The sequence below is a fragment of the Convolutriloba macropyga genome, chromosome 1, assembly GCF_964194025.1.
Source record: "Convolutriloba macropyga chromosome 1, txConMacr16.3, whole genome shotgun sequence".
Classification (NCBI taxonomy): domain Eukaryota; kingdom Metazoa; phylum Xenacoelomorpha; order Acoela; family Convolutidae; genus Convolutriloba; species Convolutriloba macropyga.
The window spans coordinates 59132056-59156642 of NC_134468.1; the positions used below are offsets into that span (position 1 = coordinate 59132056).

A 24587-nucleotide genomic window follows, 5' to 3' on the forward strand; every position below is an offset into this window, starting at 1 on the left:
TTCGGTCGTTGACCTTTTTGGCACATGCAGCTTTTCGGACACTGGCAGCTTTTCGGTCAATAACCTATTTTTGCATCCATGGCTTTGCATAGGCGCTTAAACATGGTGTTCAGTGGCTCTCTGTCGAGGTTGAATAGATGCTTCACAGCAAGGGATTTAGCCTAATGGTTAGCGAACGTTTTTATACCCTCATCGAACTCAACAGACCCCGGTTCGAATCCACCTCGCAGCGCTCAAAATGCATGCAAAACGCTAGGCTGCATGTTTAAGGGACGCTAAAACATGTGAAGATTAGGAGCTTAAACATGGTGACATAGCATTCGAGTTAGAATTAATATATAGATAGTAATCTCCAAGGTTGAGGTTCCAGATGGAATCAAGTATATCCAGATCGTAGATGATAGCACGATAGGGGCGTCGATCGTTGTTCAATAAACAAATAGTCTGGAAACGCCATTAAAAGTCAAGAAAGTCTAAGCAAAGACGCACAAAGTTCTCGATATGACCGCACTATTTTTCAGCCTCGTTGAAAAACTAATGCCGATCAAATGGCTTATAGCACTCTTACTACAGAGTACCCTCTCATTTATTGGTCTTCAAGGCGAAAATCAGACACTCACGGTAAGAAAAATTAGATGACAAAATGTCGAATATGAAAAGAATTGCACTCAAACTGAGTGCAATTCTTTTTATTTTTGACATTTCAGCTGTATTTAAAACGCTTACTTCCCAAGTTGAAGTTTACTTCTCGATAGATAGTAGCTGAAGTTGAAAAACTAAATTCATTCATTAAGGGCCAGATTAGATCTTTTCAGCCAAGAAATATGCTGCAATGCTTTTTAAGACTACACAAAGTTCTTTTCAAAACAATAATAATATGTTGATAGTGTTGAGGAAGTATATATTGAATGGAAAAAGCATGCTAATTTCAAGCATATAAAATGTGTAGTTATTGCAGTTTGTCCAACTTCGAACGGACGAATGTCTTGACATGAACGCACGAAAGCCTGAACGTAAACGCATGAAATCAGGTAATAACGCAAAAGTATGGTGACGGCACGAAAATCTGGTGAACGCACGAAAGTCTTCTGAATGAAAGAAAGTCTCAATGTGAACGCTCAACAGTAGTGTGTTTAATGAATGACAGTCTGTGAATGAAAAACAGAGCTGGCAGATTGCCAGAAAATAGCCGCAATAGATTCGTAGACCGGCAGCCTAAAAAAAACAGTAAAAAAAATAAAATTGTCCATACTTATGACTAGACACCTAGCACAATTATTGTGGGCCCTGAACCTCCACAAATGCCATAAAAAATTTCAGGAAGAATAGAAACCACATTCAAAAAACAATTTGGACAAAAAAACTAGAAAAACTTAATGATCTTTTTTAATAGTACAAGGAAACATAAAGTAGAAAGAAGTTCCTTTGCGATTAGAGCACCGAAAAGCTCGCAAAACAATGGGCATGTCATTATAGGCTAAGAAACTTGTCTAAGATTAAAAAAAGAAAATCTGCAAAAAAAAGAAAAAAGGTTTAAAATTTCTCAATTTTTCTGATAATTTCACTAAGAAAAAAATGAATTATACCAAGAAAACTTTAGTCCATTGGTAACTGAATATTCCCTAAGTTAAAAAACCTCTATTCAAATCCCATTCAAAGCATTAAAACAAAAAAACAGGCAAAAATTATTAAATTTCGTCTAAAAATCAGAAAAACCGATCAAAAACCTCCAAATTAGCATTAAACTCAAATTAACTACTTGAAACCTTCAATTCCTGTCAAAACAAGCCTAAAACTAATACATATCATAATCAAACCTCGAAACAATCAAAAGTTGCAAAAAAAACTGCTTTTAAATGCGGCTCGTGCACAAAAAAATCTCGCTCGCTTAGAGAAAATTTTTTCACACATCAATTTCTCGCTCTCTGAAAAACAGCGGTATGAACAAAAACCACTCTCTTTTTGCTCCGCTCTTCACTTTTGTTCAGCACCAAAATCACTCCAAATTTTGCACGCGTTTCATTTCCCGCTTCAAAAATCACTCCAATAAAATTGATTTAAAAAAAGGACTTCTCCAATACTCCTCTTCGAGTCGTAAAAAGACAGCGCCCCAAAACAATTCAAATTCTTTGAATTGTAAAAAAAACCAAGAGAAGGCCAATAATAGCCCCAGCTATCGCTGTGCGGCTATTAACAAGAAAATCTGGTCAAAGCACCGAAGTCAGTTTCTAATATCCTTCCGCCTGGGACCCTCTGGACATACTGGTTTCCATCTCGCACCTCAACATGGGTTGTCTATTTACAGAAGTTGCAATGACTTTCAAACAGTTTCGAAAGCAAAAAAGCTGTTTTTGCTGTTATTCATACCTCAAAAAGACAAGATGAAAAAAATTAATCGTTATGATGATATAAACCAGTAGATTAAGAGAGAACATTGACCTCGTCGTTTTGCAACCCCATCAATCTCTCTTTTAGTTGCAACCCTGTGCCTTCAGGGACGTTGCGTTACCCTGTCCAAACACCTTTAGTTGCATCGTCAAGATATTATAATTGCATGTTTGATTTGAGAAAACAAACAGACAACCATGAAAAGTGCTGGGGAAAAACTCAATTTTTTTCATAATAGAAGCCGTTAGAGACGGTTTCTTGTGCACACCAGATCCCAATGATAAGTTGCCACTGTCTCTTACTTTCAACCGTTGGGTTTTCAGTTATCTGTATAAAACCCTTTTGTAAGCGTCTCTAGTTGACATGGCCGAAAGGCGTCTAAAATTAAGGAAATGTAACGACTGTTCTTTTTCTTTTTCAATACTCTTCGGCAATGGCCAAAAAAATATGATTCTCCTAAACTCGCTATAATTTAAAGCTATTAAAAGTGTAATTAAAAAACGACCAGGCCTCACGGCACAAATTATCTGTGATTAAGAAGTAAAATCAGATAGCTTTATGATGCATAACCATCCAAAATTTACAATTTATCACACACAAAAATTGTTTCTTCATCTGCAATATTTGATTTATTTGCTATCTTGATGTCACTATTGATGGGGACTTACCTCCTGACCGCTCTGACAGTTGACTGGACAGCAGTGGGACTGGGATCCACCTGGAGGTCAGCGAGGAGTCCGTCTGCCTCGTTCAACAGTCCACTCCAGTCTCCAATTGTGATCGCATACTGGAACTCCAACAACTGCAACAACAACACGCTCTCAGATAATTTCTCACTCGTTTTGAATTGAAATTCAGAAAAGCTTAACGAAAGATGGTGTAAATTATCCTGGTTGGTACTGGATTCCCCCAGGTAAAACATTCATATCTCGAATAGATAACTTTAAGTATTTACAATGCTCCTGTTTATAGATTCATCAATGAGAGGACAAACATCTATAATTACAAACATACCCGGCAGATTGCCGGAAAATAGCCGCCGTTGATTCCAATAAGCATGATTGGGATTGAAAGAATAGAAGATATTGAAAAAAAAAAGATTTTCGTACAAAAACATTTTTTAATTCCGATTTATTTTGATGGCATTGCGTAGTTGAACATACTTCTGTTTCTTAGCGAGAGGCTACAGAGGCTACTATCAATACCAATAAATATTAGAGATGGTAACTAAGACTTATAGGAACGACGTTCAAATAGCGAGCATCTAAAATTGGGCTTTATGGATTTATCCCGTTTCTATTTGTGACTTCAGTTTTTTATACTGACTATGTTCATTTTGAATTGCTTTGCTGAGCAACTGATGTTCAAAATCACTTTTATCAGAATGAGAGAAGAGAGAAACTGGCCTAGAGAAGTCAAAAATATTTCACGCAAAATGTTGAAAAAGCGGCAAAATGAGGTAAAGCGAAACACTTTTTTGTTCGACGAAGTAAAAAAACATAGCAGGACAAGTCCTGATGTACCATTCAAAGAATTTTCTTTGACTAAACAAAAAACTAGACCTAGAATGGACTATTAGTGAATTGGAAAAAACAATTCTCAAAAGATCAGATCATAAAAAATTAAAAAAAAAACAGAAAATTAATGTCAAAATGCCGCATGTGGACAAAAACCACTAGCGAGAAATTAAAATTTGGTTGAAACAAAAAACTAGGACTAGAATGAACAATGAATGGATTTAGAAAACCATTTAGAAAAAAAACCGATCCAGAAAATCGAAAAAAAACAGTAAAAATCAAAGTGAAATTGCCGCAATTGGACAAAAACCAGCAGCGAGAAAGCGAATTTTTGTTCATACACCGTTTTCTCATTCTATTCTAAAATTAGAGCAAAAAACTTTCACGACGCAAAACCTCTCGCTTTTGTGCTTGACTTCCTGTTTTGGCGTGACCAAAATTACTACTCCAAATTGACTTCAAAATCATGAAAAAGTGTGAAAAGATCTTAAAAAAAAGACAGCTCCTCAATACAATTAAAATTCTTTTCCTGAAATACAATTCACAGAATTGAATGAAAACTCAAACGTACCCTACCTGACCAGCAGATTAACTGAACAATGCCAGCCAGAACACAAACAAAATCATCTCAAAAAATTAAGAAAATATAAGAATCAAAACTAAACAAAAATATACTCATTGCTAAAATCCTTGAAGCTTTTAAACCTAAGGCAATTTTTTCCCTTTAAAATTGCCTATTTCAACAATATGTTCAAAACCAATTTTTGTTTCTGTAATCGGTCCAGCATTATATCTGCAAGAGCTGAAAAATATTCATTGGCCCTTGAAGATCGATTAACTGGAGAATGAACAAAAAATTTAGAAAAAAGAAATCAATTGCAAACTATATGCAAATGTTGCTGAAAATCGTGACAAAATATTCAGAAACATTTCTGTGTCTCTTGAGGCTATCCAGTAACCCAATTCCAAGCTTTAAAAAACTCATTAGCTCGTAGATTGATAGACAGCAATTTTTACAAAAATTTCAAACTCCAAAAATTAGTAGTGCGTTCTATTAAAAAGTTGAAAGACATTCAATTCCCCCTGGCAACTATTTAAAAACATAATATCAAAACCTGCATGATGTTACCTGGCTACTGTGCCAAGAAAGAAATAAAACAAATACAAAAATTTGAAAAAAAATGAAAAAAATTGCAAATTTTGTCAAAAATCTTCTAAAAGTCGAAAGGTTAAATTGTTGAAAACAAATCCATTGAAACTAAAAACCATGCAGTAACTTTTTATCAGAACGTGGAATATGTTTTCTTGCACCTGAGAATGTAGGAAGATCAAAAACTGCCAAAAACGTTAGGAAGCCTTAAACAAATTGCAGATTTTATCAAAAAAATGCTAAAAATCTAGACAAAAAACGTTAAAAACCATTCCATTGTTACTAAAAACTATGCAGTGCCCTTTTAACAAACCTCAAAGAAAATTGCCTGGTCCCTGAGGCAGGAAAAATTGAAAAAAATGACAAAAATTTTCAAAAACCTGAAAAAAAACGCGAATTTTGTCAAAAAAAATTGCTAAAATTTGTGATGTTCAAAAATCGAAAACTATTCCATGTCAACTAAAAAATTTTCAGTAACTTACTATTGCACCCCTGATGCGATTTTCTGTCCCTGGGACTTAAACAACTTGAGTATTTACAATAAATGTCAAAAAATATGTAAAAATTGCAAGTTTTGTCAAAAAATGCTAAAATTCATGATGGCAAAAAGTTGACAACCATTCCATTACCACTAGAAAAATTTTCAAAAAACCTGACAAAAATTGCAAAATTTAGTATCATTTTGCGTTTTTGTGTTTGTAGTACCAAAGTATATAGCTCATAAAATGGTCATAACAAGCAATTTTGTCTCGCAGAAGGCTTTCATCAACTTCTAAAAACTTCAACCTTGACTAATCAAAACAAAAAATCACAAAACACATGAAAAATTGCACCATTTTGAGCCCAAAAACTCCTAAAGATGACCTTTTAACTTTAAATGAAGGCCCTCCCAGCAGCTGCACCACTATTAGCACTTGAAGGACAACTAAGGCCCACTTTGCTTTGGGCCTCTAATGAAAATTAAAGCCCGCTGGGCTTTACCTGTTTATCCCGTTTGTACGATCAAAGTCTTTGAAAAATATGTGAACACATCATAAAAAACACATCGCACCAATACAATTCAAATTCTTTGAATTGTAAAAAATAGGAGCGCCATAATAGCCGGCTGAGAAGATGAGGGCGGCTATTAATCAAGCAAACAATATAACCAGTTTCTATTATTTTCAGAGACAGTTTTTTCCGTTTGTGTTCAGCTTGCAGTTTCATTCTTGCTTTTGTGTTTTTAGCCGCCAGAAAGTTGAATTTTCGAATAAAATTTTGAAAAAGCTTGTGGTTAACGGTAATGCCGTGTCTAAATCAATAACCGAGCAACACAATGAACGAGGTGACTTCGTTTGATGATCAAAAATGTTGACTTGATATAATTATAAAAGATGGATCTCAGCAGACTGAAACAATGAATTAAAAATGTGTAAATGCAAAATGAATCCTGAAAAGAAAAACAGAACTGGAACGGAAAAGTAGGCCAAACTTACTTGTATTTTTATCCACCATCACCAGATTGCATCAAACTAACTGCTGTAAAAACCTTTATCATAACGCTTATGCTTCATTTAATTTGAGTGAACATATTGCAAAACATAACGTTTTTTTTCAAAAGGAAACCAATAAGATTAATTTTCTCCTACAATTTCTAGGCTCCATTGGTCATGCGTCGCAATTCACCAAACAGTAAGAGAGAACTTAATGGTCAATGATTTGTAAAAGCAGTCGCATGCACACGTGTGCTAGCTAAGTTTTCTTTTTGTCTATTTGTTCTGCGACAGAGACAGGATGTCGTTTTCGGTACCAAATTACACAATATATTCTGTCCTCGTTGTTTTGTTCAACTAAGCGAAACGATAACCACCACACAAATATCATAGGTTAATTATAAACAGTTCTTAAATTGCAATATTTACGAATTAGACCATGAAGTTAAATAATTTCAATTCAATCCTTAATTTTTAAAAGAAACAAGGAGGCTCGGTAATGTGCGTACGCACATAGTGTTCCGACCCCGCTCATCCACATCCTTGACTTATTTGGCTACCAAGCGATGAAGAGATAGAGAACTTTCAAAAACATACACATCGTTCAATAAACAACCAATGAAAAACAATAATGCCACGCTAGAGGTCCGGTCCGACTAAATTTGTTGATAATAACAATACTAGAAAAGACAAAAAAAATCAATTAACAAACATTATTAACGACCAAAACTATAATAAACTCTATAATAAAATATAATGACCAAATCTATAACAAAAAAAAACAACAAAGTCAAACTCACATCAGATAAGAGCCAAAACAAATTAACCTAAACTTCAGTAGCAAAGATATCGTAACTGTCACAAATGCGAATGGTAGACAGGTCGACAAAAAAGAGCAAATAGGTGCAAAGTTCAAAAATACTTTTCCATTTTTTAAAACAACTAATTTCAGTTATTAATGTCATTAGTTATCAGCTGAAACCAACAAACCAATGTTCAATAATTTCTACTTAGGAAGCATTTGAGACATGTCACTATCCAATTGTGCAAAATTCGATTGCGCAAAATGTCAGAGACGATGGGATCAACGATTTTTGTTATATTTTAACCAAAACCCTTTGATATGCACAAATATAAAAAAATCTAACATTTTATGAGATCTCGTAGTAACAGTAGAAACAAAGCTGGGAAACAAATGATGGAAGCTAAAACCGTTATAAATTATAGCTCACTGGAAAAGGTTTGTGATCTGTGTTTACAGTGACCGAGCTACAAATCGACCGAAAAACTATTTAAAAAAGACAAAGCTAAGAAATCCAAATGTATTTTAGAGAACAATTTTTTTCAGAAATCCCAAGGAACTTGGGATTAACACAAAAAGCGATGGATTAGGTTAGAACACCTCAGGAAGCCAATTAAAAATAAGACTAAGTCATGAGCCCACAATTTTCACATTCATAAAGAAACCAAAACTTCAAACAATTTTACGACATTACACTCTTCAAGGCATTATAATTACAAAATATTACAGAATGCATCAATTCTAAATCATCAATTTTTTCATCTTAATATAAACAATTTTTCCTTGTGGAAGGACTACTAAGACATTACAACAAAAAGAAACCCAAAAGTTGAACAGTATAGAAATCTCGAAAACTTCTTATGAAAAAAAATGGTCGAAGCAATCAGTCACAACATATAACCAAGCGCAAAGAAATCTTCAAAACAACAAAATTAAATGAGAGTTCTAAATAATGAGGCTGAGTTCCATGGTGACAAAAAAAAAGCAAAAAAGAGACAGATGGAAAACAATTTTTTTGAAAGTCATTGAAACAATTAGGTTGAGTTATACCTCTTGGGGAACCAATTAAAATCTATCGTTTTTGGGTATATAGCGTACAACAACGATAAGAAAGACAAACTTTGGCAAAACTAAAAAAAACTCACAAAGTTTTGCGATATAACTGTCTCGGCCCAAAAAGCATAAACTATTCAACAAAAAAATAACATATCCAGATATGACTTTTTCCAACGTTCTGAATTTTGCTTACAATGCCTTCTTGATTGGAATTGTCAATAATGTGACAATTCGCCTTGGAAAGAAGTGAGCTCATAAAGTATGCAATTATGATTAAAAAAAGAACAACTGAAAACGTGTAGTACCAAAACAAAGAGGCTATTAGTTGAACATAAAATTGTTACTGGCATTTATTTAAAAGTTAAATGAAGTTGGTTTATGCCTGTTTTTACTGAGACTGCACCCAAAGTTGAGAGAAATAAAAAAAATAGTGGCAAAGTTTAAAAAGTCGCCAACGTTTTCTCAAAAAAAATATTTAAAGTCACAACAGACATTAGATAACAACTGAAAAAAATGTCTAGGTTTTCGTTTATACTTTTTAAAACTAATTGGGTCTTTGATTGAGGGCACCAAGTGTTTGAACTACAAAAACCACAAGAAATAAAAACAAAACGCAAGAAACTCATAAAATTTTTACAGAATTAATTGGTCAGAGCCATAAAAAAATTGAGCTTAATTCTGAAACCATAATATAAAAACCATAAAACAATCTCGCTTGTTCTTGTTTATTGTAAACAGTTTCTGTCATTACTTGAGCCCTTATTTGAAACTCTTATCTGTAACTCACCTTAAAAAAAACCTTAACACACAGGAAATTTTTGAAAAAAAGATCGAGCCCCATTAAAATAAGTTTATCAATAAGTTCTCCAAAAAATTTTATCATAAGGATCCACGGTAAGATTGAGATCGGCCCAAATATTGCTGAGCGTCTAACAAAAAAAATCAATTGTTGGAATGGTTGCGAAATAGATCAATTTTATACAAAATTTTTCAGTTCGTCAAAAATAAAGCATCTTGTATAATTATTGACTTTAAATTTGCAGAAAAATTGGCAAACTGATAGTTCCAGAAGACTCTTAAATCCAGCGCGAGAACAACTATCTTGTTTTTGAGCTTATGAAGGTTATGGCCGCAGTTAAAAGGGGTCTTTTTCCAGCAAATTTGAAACAAGTCTGCTAAAATGCCATTTTTTAGACAAAAAAGTCAAAATTTTGAAAAATTTAGCAGAAATTCTAGCAAAAAAAAACTCGGATCGAACATATTAGCAACCCTCCGCTCTCTTTAGAGATGAAAGCAATGACGCTACAGTTAACAAATATAACATTTTAGCGATATTGACAAAAATTTGGTCAAAACTGACAAAAATTTGGTCAAAAATGTGAATAAAAACAGCCTTAAACCTCGATAACTCTCTTTGAAAAGCGAAATTAAAGAAAATCTTTTCAATTCCATATTCGACGCTGGACGGGCTTTCTAATGATACGACTCACAACTCTCTTCGATTATTATGTCGATCGGCCGAAATTGCCTGAACAAAAAAAACCCATTTGAGTATATAGTTCATCCCCCCCCCCCCCCCAGAGAGGGGTCGGAACAAAAAGAACATTCTAAAAGGATCAAGCTGTTCTGAATGATCGAAATAATCAAAAATGCAAAAAAAAACATCTTCTCATTTTATATAATGTGAAAACTACATATTGTATTGATTTATGCGGTGTAGAATCTTGCATATTGCTCACCTGTTTTATATGCAATCATCATATTGTACATTAGCATGACTAAGACTTACCACCTATCAGGCGGTGAAAATCTATAGATACTTTTAGAAGATAAAATCTGAACTTATCAATTTTTCACACGATAGAAAAACTTGACTACAACAGAATGTGTCCTGCAAGACCTGGTACGTTCTTACAAGAACTAAAAACGACTGATATGACTCTATAATATCTGATAAAATCTGTTAATACTGATATGCCTAAAATAGGAAAAAAAAACAAATTCAAAAGTTGTTGGCTACAATGTTGAATTTCGGATTTAGCAGCTGTTTTAGAGATTTATGTCTCTTGAAACGTGATAATTTCATTGTTTTCTAAAACAAAATTTTCCATTAGCTCGGCTCTTTTTGTTTTGCATTATTATGAGAAAACCTCAGAACTACTCAAATCAATTTTAAAAATTTGAAATTTGTAGCTAAAAAACATGAAAACAGACATACATAATCTTTTTTTAAAATTGTTCCTTGTTTTTGAGCAGGACAGACTTAACATTCTAAAGTTTTTTTCAAGTAAAATTATTCCCAATTACTCATTAAATTAGAAGGTTTCTGAAACCATAATTAATTAAGGGGCGATTGGATAGAAGATTGCAGTTCGTTATTAGTCAATTTTCAACGTATTAAATAAAAGTAAACTCTTTGGGTCCTACCCAGTCTCTGGACTGATAAGGACTCTGCACAGAGTCCAACGCTTGTTCTGACATTAGTTTCATATATATTTCAGTATGTGATGCTCAAATTTGCCAAATAACGCTTCTTTCAAAAGATTCCAGCAGCTTTTCTCGAACACTACAATTTTTTTTCTAAATTTTTGAGAAACTACAGAGAAAGCTAACTACCTTTTTACAATTCGAACAATTAGAACACAACCGCTGATGCTTTGTCAATTCTAACCACATAAAAAAACTGTTGCATGTAGATTAAACATTGTTATTAAACAGAAAAGATATAAACCGCAGTCCGCTTAGTTCTCGACAAGGCCTTTGATATTTGTTTGCAACAAGTAAATTAAAATTATAACCATACGGTTAAATATACTTGAAATATATTGGGTGAGTGGACTTCCAAAAAATACAATTAAGTCGACGAGTTACCTGGAACACAGATATCTGAACGAAGTGGATAAACAAAATATTGAAAGACTGCTCAGAAGTTAAATAAGGAGTTCTACAAATAAATATCCTTGGAAGATAATTCTATTTCGGACAGAAATTTTTCTCACCAATTATCAAATGCAAAATAAGACAAAGATTATTGATTGTCGAGTAAAAAAAGGCACACCAATTACATTAATTGTTTATTTCAACCACGGATAAGTTCTAAACTGACGAAATGCATATTGAGTTCATAATGAAGTAAAAACTATAATCCTAGATTGAGCATGAAAACAATTGAAAAAATGATTCAATATTCTATACCATGAAATTAGTGTTCTCCACTCAATATACAAAGCTCTATGCTGAGCATAGAACCGAGGTTGTTTGTTCTATACAAGACATTATAAGGACTTGATTGTGATCTTCTATTGGAATGTGTCCTCTTTTCCTTTAATCCTCGATTCACGGACAGAATTTGGCACACGTCCAAATAATACTTCATTACGTTGGCCCACCGTGCCAGGACTTTCTGAACACGATGTTTACACGGGACACTCTGTCCTATCATGTGTACCAAACAAAAGTATGAGCCTTTCTAACTGCAATTATGGTTTCGCCATACAACACAGATGAATAAAAGAAGAACCAGTCACACAGGGTCAATACAACGAAAATGTTGCAAACGATGCACAACTACCACTTCATGCAGCATCATTTCAACTAAACAAAGCCCAGCAAGCACGTCCGTACCCGACTCCAGTACGTCAACACAAAAAAACACCCCGCCCCCCCCCACCATTACCTGAACTATTCTCACATCATCGAGCCGCAATACTGTAAAGAAACCCTGAGAAATTTCCATCCCTTTCCAAATTATTTTCTCTTTGTTCCCCTGTATGCGGCAACCCACAGAACAATTCTTGTACCAATCGAAAACCTTTGATTGGTAGACGGAGGCGCAACCAAATGTATGTAACGCCATACTTTCAACCTACTCTAACTCGATTGGATCAATGACAAACTCGCTAAGAGAGAGCCACCATAAAAAAGAAGCACATCCTCAACAACTTTCATGCAATGCATCCGCATTGAAACTTGGACCTCTAACCCGAACTCTGGCCACATATCTCACTCGCGACCAGAAGCTCTTCGATTTTTCCGTGATCCGCAAAATCACGCTCCGAATTTTGAAGTCGAGCTTCGCTAGTGGGTTACAATCCCAATTTCGGGGCCGAACTCCCACCTTCTAGAGACCCACTGTTCTCTCCGTCGAAAAACTTTCTAATAAGATTTTTCTAAACAAAAACACAAAAAAACTTAACTTTCTGTTCTGTTTTATTCCCATATTTATTTTTTTAAAACTCCTGAATTGTTGTTTATTCTATTAGAATCCAGCACTGTAATTGAAAAATTAGGCACAAATTTGATATTCCTCTTTTTCTGGTCGGAACTCATCCAGATGCAATAAGTATTACAATCAGGTTTAATAAGGGCTAAGTAGTTCACAGTAGCTAAGTTGGATACTAAGCACAAGGTAAGATGGTGACTGCAATCGAAACAAACAGTACTCAAAAGAGGTACAAAGAAAATTCTTTGTACCACATACAGAGACTAACAGACTACAACTCTGCATTCAGCTGGGACCAAATCCGGACAATATGACAGTGAGCCACGGCTAGCGACTTAACGAACAGCATTACCGTCACTGGCCAAAATACCCTGTCATTGGCATCCTTACTGACTCCACAACCTATAGGACGTCAATCATTTAATGAATCAATATTTGACCTAGTCACTCAATTCACCGGACAAGGGTCAACACCTTCAACATATTTCTACTGCTGTCTACACTTTGGACGAAAATCTCAATACCGGATGGATGCAGCAAAGGAAAATACAGAATGTGTATGCACCAATCACAGACTGATAAGACTTTATTCTCTTTCTTATAGCGCCTCAGTCTCACAGGCCTGTTGTCAGTCTAATATACAAAGGCACTATGTGAATACCATTGACTCCTGTGCTGTATATTATAAGCAACGTTATAATTCAACATTTAGAGAATCCGTTAATCAGCACAAACTAGGAGAGCCTATTTCGCTCGCAGAATTAAGAAGCCCTAACTCTAAAACCCTTAAAGCTGTAAAAAGAGCCAACTTGGGTCCGCCTTAAAAGTTTTGAAACATTCGGCCGACAAAACAGAGCAGTGCAAACTTTGGAAGGCTCTACGGATGCTGGCTAATTTTTAAAAGGGGGAACTATAAACTCAAATGGGGTTTTTTGTTCATTCAAAATTGGCCGATATACGTATTTTCAGCGAAAGGGAGAAGAGTGGTATCAGAGTGCCATTTTGGTGCACTTTGTTTAAAATTGCCGGATTAGCAAACCTGAAAACTGCTGAAACAGTTAACTCCTAAGAAATCTAATTGTACATGCACTTCCTTTGAGACAGCTTAACTTAAAATTCGCCGGTTTTTGCTAATTTAACTAGATTATTATCCAAAATAAATCGTTTTTTTTATATTATTACCTTTTTGTAAAAATATCCATGTCCTTAATATTTGGATCAATTACGTGTTCCTAATAGAGAGACCAGTTTTAGTACATTCATTGTGTTTTACAGTTAATGAATACTTCGGATTGTAATCAGTCGCTGTCATTTTCAATGTATGGTTGTATTTTCGCTCTTTTTATGTTAATTGCGGAAAAGAACAACTCAAAAGAAAGCCTAGTAATGACCGGTCGAATAAGCTACCTAACAGGCTTTATGCAATCATGTTGAGTGTTTTAGTCGAAAGCTTAAAATGAAAAAAAAAGTTTTTGTGAAAATAAACCATCGATTATGCAGCTTTGCCACTTTTTTGGGCCAACTTGTAGCTTAAACTCAGCAAAGATTGGCCGCATAATTTTTGTAGGGGCTAAACCATAATATCCACTGCGATTTTGCGTTTGTTTCAAAAAATGTTTTTTCGGCTGACAATTTATTACAAAATATTTTTGAAAATTGAACAATTTTTCCTGTTTGAGGATATTTTTGACTTGTCACATATATTACAGGTACCTTATCACATCATTGTCTTCCAAAAACGAAGTCGCCATCGAACATAACAGGTTGTCATTGAAAAATTTGTTTTTGAAGCGTTCAAAAATTTTTTTATAGCGTATTAGATGCAAATTTCACAAAAATGTTTGGACAATTTGCCATCTTTTGCCTGGTTTTCACAATTCTGACAGGTCAGATATAAGTTTTTTGGCTTTTAAAAGAAAAGCACAATTGAAAAAATAAATAATTCCAATGAGAACTTTATGGTTTTAACTGTTTCGACACCATTTTCTAGCAGAAATAAATGAATCAATTTTGTCTTTACCTGTCATTGTCATCCTTTATAAAGTCGTACGATAAAATCACTATACATTTTCTGTCATAGCGGCTTCCAATGAACAAACGAGGGGAATTTATAGATTTTATGTGATAGTTTAAGTTCTCCCCGACTTGAAAAGAAATCTTTTTTTTTAAAAAAATTGCCGCATTTTTTAACTTTGCACTCTACTTTTCTTTTTGCCTACTTTATACTTAGCCTCATTAACTCGCATATCATATTGATGGTGCAGAGGAAAATCACATTTAGTCATTACCAGTTTTTTTTAATGCATTGCTTAATCACGGCTTCAACACCGGTTTTTCGCGAGAGAAAAAAGTAGTTTTTAATTATTTTCTGTCTTTTTACTTTTTTTGTAGACTTCCTACATATTCTGAATAATGACAGATTTTAATGACCTTCCTTGATGAAGTAATGAACCTATTTACTTATTTAAGTAAATAGGTTAATATATTTCCAATAAATCCGTATTGTTTCCATTAAGTACAAATTTTTTTGTAACTTTGCACTTTCTATTAATGTTTGTCTACTTGTTACACAGTATCATTATTCAGAGGCCAAAAACATACGGTTGGTGTTCAAAGAAGAGTCAATTGATTTTAATTTGTTTTTAGGATAAAGATTATTGTTTTAACGCCGTTTTCTCTTAAACATATTTTATTTTTTCCGTCTGTGTTTGTCTTTTGTTTTTATAGAAGTGCAACTTTTTTGAATGACTTTATTTAGTTTTATGAATGAATAAAACTCTCTCAGGATTTCAGTTGATATCTTAAGGCTTTCATTAATTGAAAACGTTGTTTTCAAAAAAATATTAACGTATTTTTATTTTTGCCGTTTTTGTTCTTTTTGTCAACTTGTTACCGAGTCTCATTTATGACTGGTCCCAGTTTTCTTTAGTGAAGTTAATATAAATTAGTTTAATTAAGATATTATTCAACGCTGCTTTAGTTTTGTTAGTCAGTTTTTTTCAAAAAAAAGACATTGAGTTTCAGATGTAAATAACGTTTGTTGATGTTATTTGAATTTCTTAGTTGTCTTATCTCGTAGTCTCAATATTGACCGATCTCATCGGCCCTCCAATTTGGCATTATTTACTTTTCTATGTGATTTGAGTGGGAAGCAATTCTTCTCCATGCACAAATTTTTTTTGAAAAATTGAATTTTTGAAAGTTTTCTTTTTCCTTCTCATTTGGTAGACAATTACAATTAAGACAAAAATGTGGATGAACGCGGTCGGAACAAAATATGCAAACGCACATTAGCGCGCCTACTTGTATTGCTGATATAACCATAACTTTGCAGCCAGTTAAAACATACTGACACGTGAACGAACACTTGTGAAAGGAACGCAGTCTTTTCTTGACAACTCTCAAATGTAAAAAATGTGAAGTTACGTCAGAAAGCTTCATCAATTATTTGAAAGAGCGCGCACTTTCTGCGCTCAAAACAAACCTAAAAAGAAACGCAAAAATTTACCTGGAAAATTGGCTATGGTAAGTAGCAATTACCGAATAAGTATTAAAAAGTGTTTAAATTTGACTGTCGTCTATTAAGTTGCAATTTGGGACAACACATGGCGCTATTTTAAATAACCTCTTCTCATCTGTTTGATTGACGTGCTATCCCGCAAAGTAAACAAAATAGAGTAAACAAACCAGTGCAGCACCACAACAACCAGGAAGGAGGAGATTTAAAAGTGGGAAAATATAAGTAGCTTTCAGCGCAACTTTTTCGTCTATTATAAAGACGCCAGAATTCATCTTAAACAGATCAAAATTTCACAATCGACACGTCTAAATAGTTAATTTGAGAAAGCGCTCTCAAAAGCAGCGGTGTTGGTAGTTGTGAACACACGGGGGTAGGGGAGGGGGTGGCGTTGAATGGCATTATCAAGTTGACTGACACGGCTCAATTAAACATCATGAGGAATAAAAATTGTTGAAAAATAAATAAACACCGCTCCAAAATGTCAAATGCATATTTATGCTCGCGCGTACAAAATTAAAAACAGGAGAATAGTTCAACTGAGTTATTAATTGAGCAGAAATGAAGTGGTTGCTATCCAAAAGAGGGTTTCGGTTCTGAACGAGAGAAAAAAGAGAAAAAAAATTAAGCGATTTTTTTGTATATGATCGGTTAAGAAGCCAAAAAATCTGCGAAATCTGTTGTTAATCTTGCAAGATCTCGCAACAGGTTGTTAATCTTGCAAGAAAATGTTGCAAAGTTTTGTTAATCCTGCAAGATTTTGCAAGATTAATATCCTGAATCGAATAGGCAAGAGAAACAAGAGCGAAAGCGAATAGCTACGAGCTTGTAAAGAGCAGAAATGATAAATTAGGATTATCTGTTTTCATTTTCTGCACATAAACCGCTCCTTTTCATGCAAACTTTAGTTACGTTGTAAAAAGTATTTCGATAATCAAATTTTAAGTTTTTGAACTAAATATATGGAGGAATTGAAGTCTAAACCAACTAAAAATATTCAATCGAACATGAAAATTAATTGAACTGAAAATTAATTGAACTATCCAAAGGCCTAATTTCCTTTTCAGGTTGAGACGCCTAAAGTTTAAATTTTTGTACAAGTTATTGAAAACTAAACCAACGAGACCACTGAGTTTGGCCAACGACAATTTAGCAGTCTAGTCTACTCTTTTCAATAAGTTAACCTCTACAGAAGACAATACAAAATTATATACCACTGGTGAATTCCTCGCTAGCTAATGCATCGAATGATGTTTTTCGTCAAAAGCAGCTCCTATTTTTTTATTTTTCAATAAATTTTATGCAAATCTTGCTATCAGAGAAGAATTGAAAGTCTCCAACTTTCTCTCCATTCACAAGTTTCCCAGTTGGATAAAGTGTCTCCAGGCTCGATACGAAAATGCTGCGCAGTCAAATTAATGACTGCCAACGCAATACCAACGTGTTTATTATTCCACTGTATTATCAATCTTCAAAAGTAGATATTGCCTTGGTTTGTTTAATTTTGTTTAAATTGTAGAATTAACAAGGTGGCTGGTAATGTGCGTGCATACATCCACATTTTTGACCTAATTGTCTACCCTATTAGGAAGAGAATGAAAACTTTCAAAAATTCACATATTGTTCGGCGAACCACTAAATGATTGAAGTATTCTAGCATTAGATGAACTGCCATAAACAAAAGTATGATACAAGACAAACTTACGTTTCAAATTACAACGAACTTTAGTCACACCAAATAGTCGATGACTATATTTAAGAGAAAATGCTATAACAAAATCAAAATGGCATCAGAGAAAATGTAAACAAAACAAATTAGGCTGTGCTGCAGAAAAAAGGCATGGGACTTGGACTTAATGACACTCTGTAACATTTCGAGAGAAACAACAGAGAGGGCAAAATTCAAAGAAGTTTCCATTTTTGAAAACTATACTTTTCTAAGTGATTAAACCATTAGGAATCAACTAAAATCATCAAAAGGTTCATTTATTCCTCTTGAGGTATAAATTAGGAGCGATTGAGACCTCTTTGTTTATACCGCTTGGGGAAGCAATTGAGACATGTCATTATATATAAAATTTCATGCAAAAACAAAAAAGCAAATAGGTCAGTCAACATTTTAAAAATCATTTAATTCAACAAGAAAATGGTCCGCTCTCAACTTTTTTCAAATGAAAAAGGACCGAACCAGTAGAGTGATTTTGTGGCAAGGAAACAAAAACCCAACCTCAAAAATGGCCACATATCGAAGACAACAGAGCACTAACTGAAAAAAAATCTTTTAAAACAGATTTTCAAAACGCTAGAAAGAGAATGCAATTTTCCTTTACAAAATACTAGCCAAATATTGACAGAAGTAATACAAAAAGTGACAAAATTGAGAATTTCGTTCGTTTTTTAAACAAATTTTTTCAAAAATGAAAACATAAGCTATCAATTGAAATCAAAAACAGATTATCGTGCAACTCCTTAGGAAGTCACTTGGGACTGAGTGTTCAGTGAGATTAAGTCATAGGAATACAAAAAGGCAAATACGGACAGAACTCGATATTAAACAAACAATTTTAAGAAACTACAGCATTCAAACAACGAAAAATATGAGACATTATAAACCGTAACCAAAACATATATCAATTGAAAAACTGATTTATCTTTCAGCAATAAATTGATAAAGCCTGTCAAAATTCTCACCAAGTAATATGACAAAATCAAGAACAAAAACTGTAGTTTCAAAAATCAATTCAATTTTTTGAAATTATTTAAATTGAAACTCATTAGACCATTTAGCTAATAATGGAGTTCGTTAAATAGGTCAATTTACTCTTCTAGAGGAACGCATTTTGATCTGTCATTATCCAGCTTAGGTTGAACAACTAAAAAAAGGACGACAAGTACTGACAAAAAGCCTGATAAAATTTGCGCAATAACTAAAACCCAGTTATAATTAAAGTCATTTATTTTCCGAATTGTTTAAAACCCTGTGATTGATTTCAACCAAACAAAAAATAAACTCAGAAATGGGCAATTATTGAAAAATCACAACATTCTTTTTTAACTTTTTGCACCAAAAAAAGAAACCATTAGTTATAAAGTGAACAAACCTAAAAATTTGATTTAAACCAAATAAAAAAGGAGGAGTGAGATGTCAGTACTGACACATAAATAAAAGGATTCAAGGTTCGAAAATGCACTGACATTTTTTAAAAACAAATACATTCAAAATCATAAGAGCCATTAGAAAGCAAACGAGAACATGGCTCAGCTTTACTTGCATCGATTAAAGAAGCCAACTGGGTTTAATCGATTAGTCAGAAGACTGCAAAAAAACAAATTCAGGCAAAATGAATGAATTCATTCTATTTTTACAAAAAAAAACAAAATGCAAAGCAATAAAAAACAATGAGCTCATCCCGAAAACCTAGTAAAAATCAAATTCATTTGAGCTCATCCTGAAGTAAATGTGATTTGCATTGATTGTACCCTGATCTGAAATCATTCTCGTCGGTAATTAGCATAAAAATCAAAGATTATGAAAATATTTCTAAAATACAATCCGATTAATTTTCAAGTTTTAGGATTCCATGAAGTGAAGAAAACTCCCCCAGCTTTAGCTGCAAGTCCAACTAAAACACCTAATTTTCCCAAATTTGTAATAGACAATAATAATTTGGCAAATGAAATATTCCAATTTATAAACATTAATTGATGCATTTTGTATACATATCAGTGATATTAGCAAAAAAACAGGCAATATATTAATTCAAGGATTCTCTTATAGGAAACCTAAGTTAAAATAACGCTCCTTTGTAGTTCAGAGATTTTGTGTTGGCAGTTTCAGGTCTCTATTTTGGGCAAAAACGATCAAAATTAGCTAAAACCAATTTTAAAGCCATTTTTGATGGAAAAGTCTGAAACTCGAAAAGAAATCAGAAAAAATGTTATGCCAAAAGTCCGGAAGAAAAAATTAAGCATGCCTCCTCTATCCTTAAAAGTGAAAGTAATCACACTGTTGTTGACAATTTTAACAAACTGTAATAAAATTGACAAAGATTTGGTTTATAAACAACGGACAATGTGCAGAAAAACAACGCTCTGCTGTTCATGAAACTTTAAACCTCAAAAATTTTTGGAAAACACGAATTTTAAAAAAACCTGTTTTTAATTAAATACTTTACGCAGGACGAGCTTTTTAAAGATACCCCTCACAACTCTGTTCGATGAATAAATCGATCGGACAAAATCGACTGGGCAAAAAACACGTTTGAGTATATAGTTCCCACCCACCGGAACAAGAAAGTGATGGTACAAAAAAGAGAGAGTATAATTATTAGGAAAATGTTATAGGGCTTATCTGTGTTTAACACGTTGCCAAAAAACGCATAAATTGAAAGCTGAAAGTGGCGCTAAAGTAAAGTTAATAAAATTGAAAAACCATTTAAATGAAGTTTAAATATTGGCACAGTAACTCAAAACTGATTAATTTTTGCGCAGTTTTAGAAAATAGCACTTTTTCTATTCAATTAATTCATATTAATTGGTAGGAAAAGATAATCTTTGCAAAATGTTCTGCAACATCACCAGCAGAAGACCCAAAAAATCTTCTATTCTGATGTTAGTAATTACTAGCAAAAATCATATAAAGACATTTGAGGATACGAATCAACTGGTTCACAACTGGTTTCATCAAGAACTGATATTAACCATTCTACCCTTTGGATTAAAACCTTTTCAACCAAGCTTTGAATGATTTAATCAACTCATCACGACAATCATAACATTTGGTGCTATAATTGACACTATAGTTGCAAACTTTAAATTATTTTTATTAGTGTTTCATTACAAGCGCCTGCTGGTACCGATACAATCCATTTACAAAGACTGACTGGCGCTTTCCGGAGCCGACTTTGCGGAAAGCGCCAGCCAGTCTTTGTAAATGGATTGTTTCGGTTTAGTGGTTTCCAAAGCTATTTTAGGAGCCTTGTATTAACATAGGAAAACCTAAAATCTGGTAATAAAAACGAGTACATTTAATCAAAAATTTGCTACCGGTACACGTCCGTAATGTTTCCTTTTTCAGAAAAGTGAGGAAAACTGAAAATGTTTGTGCACGCATGGATAAAAATTATCACATTAATTCATAAATTATTACATCAGCGAAGATTCGTCGTTTTTGGCTGGTGTATAGGAACAATGCAGTAAAATCTAAGACTGAATCTTTGGGCTTGAATTATATATAGAATACCTAGAAACATATTCATTTTTCCTCCATAACGCTATTTAAGCTTGGTACAAACATAGAACGAAATACAAGTACGAGTACGGAACGTTACAACATAGGAATGGGTACTAGTGACGAGGTCTCACTAGTAGATGGATCATAGATGGATTCACATAATGACTCCTTTTCGCTGATGAACAGTTCAATAAGAGTAAAATTTACGTTTGGAACTTTAGAGGCTTTCACAACTACATTTGAAACGGGACCAGAAAAAGTTGTAACCAAGCTACGACAATTTTACCCAAATTTGTTTATCAAACTGCTTCAGAGTTCATCAAATTGACAAAATTAAATTTTCGTATCATTGTGCAATAAAACGAAAACGGATGAAATTTTCTCTACTGATTTACAATAATTCACCGCTCCTTTTGAACTTTTCTAACAATAAAACCATACATATACTGAATGCTAATAAATTTTATTGTAAGGCTTGAAAAAGTGAGCGTTTAAATATTTAATGATTGCTTTTTCCTGTTCAGAAAAGGCTTTAAGATAGTGACCGATTACGTCGAGCATATTATAGATGCTCCCCTGAGAGCGTACAAAACGAGGACTAAGCGAAGAACGGGGAACAATTTATCGTAGGATAATAAGCTTAATCAAATAATACCTACGATGTATGTAGCACCTAAATTGGACAAAGCTAATTATGCTACTCGATACAGTTCACATCAAAAATCTCCAAAACATTTGTATGGTTTCAGAAATAACTTTGGCGACCTGACTACAATGAAAAATTACCTTTCAATCAATACGAAACTCATCAGAACCTCTCCCGTTGCAACATAATTTTTGTTTATCCATCTTATTGTTAATGAAATAACCAACAAGATTGTGAGCAAAAAGAAAGAAAATCACGACATCAACGTCAAGACCATCAGATTAAATGTTTCCCACCCTAGTGATCGCCGAACTGAAAAACTTGCAAGCATCTTGGAAGCAATCTTGCAAGTGAATGCATACGGGTACCAAGTTGCTTGCAAGATTCTTGCAAGTTTTTCGATTCACTTGCAAAATTCTTGCAAGCTTTTCGATTCAAATGTTGGGAAAGGGGGCAAACGCAGAAAGGGTGCAGATTTTTGCAGCAGTAAAATTGTCTTAGCTTTTGCATGAGCCTTTTTAGCTTCTTTGAGGACTAGAGCCGGTGCATTACTGTGCTCCATTAGGAGCGCACCTGGCCTAGCCGACAAACAAAAAAACAAAGACCCTTAATAGCTAAGATTAATGCGCGAAGGGGTCACAAACAAGGGCGAGGGGTTACCCCCCCCCCCCTCTACATATCAGCATTTTGATTGCTGTGCTACTTTTAACAAAGAGGATTGGATAGAGTACGATGCAGATGTTGGTACGATAAAAATTAGCAAGAACAATTTCCACGCGCAAATAATGCGTTCACTACAGTCCAAAATTTTCAAACTGTCAAATTTTCTTATTTTTTCAGAACCTTTCAACTTTCGAAACATCAAAATTTTCTCAGATAAAAAAGTCAGCAAAATTACTCTCGGCCAATGAGTTCCAATTTTATTTTAGAATTTTGCACTAAGGCAAAGGTCCTCTGATTGCACAATCCTATTGTTCTCTGATGACGATGAGACCATCGAAACTCAACTAACCTTAGATCACAACATTTTCCAGACTTAGTGCTCGAATCAGACCCAGTTAATTGATTTCCAGACATAATATCAGACTATTAGTCTCAGTGCTCTATAAAAATAATTTTTCAGACCTTCCCCTCTGCACAGGCCCGACCCTCGTGTGACCATTATTCAGTCTAGTGATGAGCGCATTTAAAGCGTGCAAGATTCGTGCGAAACGATTGAAAAAAATAATTGGTCGTTTCAGGCTCTAGAAAGTGATTCATAGACGACTTCATAATTTCATGACAAACGACTTCACAACAAATTTCATGGCTCGCAGAAGTCTTAGAGAGATTCTCAAAATCAAGCAAAAAAATTTGCATGAGTCTTGCAAGATTTTCCATTTTGAAAAAAGAGGTTGTTTTTTGGAACAAAAACACAGAAAACGAGGTGTAAACAAATTTATGCTCTCCAAGTTTGGATGAATTTTAAAATTTTAATCACTTTCAAAGGTGAAATCTTGCAAATTCTAGAAACAGTTTTAATTTGTGTACACCTCTATCTGAAATTCAATCAATCTGAGAAAACACCAATATGAACCAAAATTACATTTTTCAATATTTGGTATGATTATATCCATTCTCCGGTTACATGACAATTTACCCAATTTCGTTTTACCAACCTGCCATTTTACCCAATGCCATTTTACCCAATACCAAATTACCCAATGATCACTGATCTTTTTGTTCAATTATCCGATTTCAAATTAGCAGTCGCTATTACAAGGATGATTTAAAATATTTGTTTGGACAATATCTCATGTTCGGTTGTGATAGTTTCATATCAATTCCCACGGGCCACTCATTAGTTATATAATCGGCTAATCCCATGTTCAGCTGTGATAGTTTTATATGAAGTCCCACGGGCCATTTAATTATATAGTCCGCTAATCGCATGTTCGGTTGTGATAGTTTAATATCAAGTCCCACGGTCCATTTAATTATATAGTCGGCTAATCCCATGTTCGGTTGTGATAGTTTAATATCAAGTCCCACAGGCCATTTAATTCTATAGTCGGCTAAATAGTCGTTCTGGTAAATTTAGCAATAGGGTAAATTGGGTAAAATGACATTGGGTAAAATGGCAGGTTGGGTAAAATGTCATTGGGTATAATGGCATTGGTTAAAATGGAATTGGGTAAATTGTCCTGACACCCAATTCTCCAAATATAGCACTCCTTAATATCGGTTATATTTTGAGAAAAGTCACAAGATTTTGTGATTTTTTAGATGGATAAATGGAATTTCTTTCCATACGATCACAAACTTTTAAAACAACCCGTATAGGTATGTCGAACTCAAATATTTTGTAGAAATTGGGTCTGAAATGTTTTCTTTAACTGCTTAAGGCATATTTCGCAGAGGTTACCCTCTAATCTGACAAAACACAGGGCATTCCTATCACTTTTTTTTAACATAATATATCAAACGGAATGAAAGTGGTCACATTTTCTGAACTACACACTTTTCCGCCTGACTCAGTTTTTTGCTCTATAAAACGGGACTAATTAGATGCCTATATAAACCCAGTTTTTAATAATTTCTTGCA

At 33.9% G+C, this 24587-nt stretch overlaps 1 protein-coding gene across 6 annotated transcripts in view; it reads right to left on the minus strand.

Annotated features, from left to right (window-relative positions):
* LOC142340946 (uncharacterized) overlaps positions 1-24587 on the minus strand; it is a 193822-nt gene that overhangs the window by 35637 nt on the left and 133598 nt on the right. For all 6 annotated transcript variants that reach the window (XM_075391766.1, XM_075391768.1, XM_075391730.1 and 3 more), the window contains one exon: positions 3057-3190. In XM_075391766.1, coding sequence (XP_075247881.1) covers positions 3057-3190 — 134 coding nt within the window. The remainder of the gene's footprint in view (positions 1-3056; positions 3191-24587) is intronic.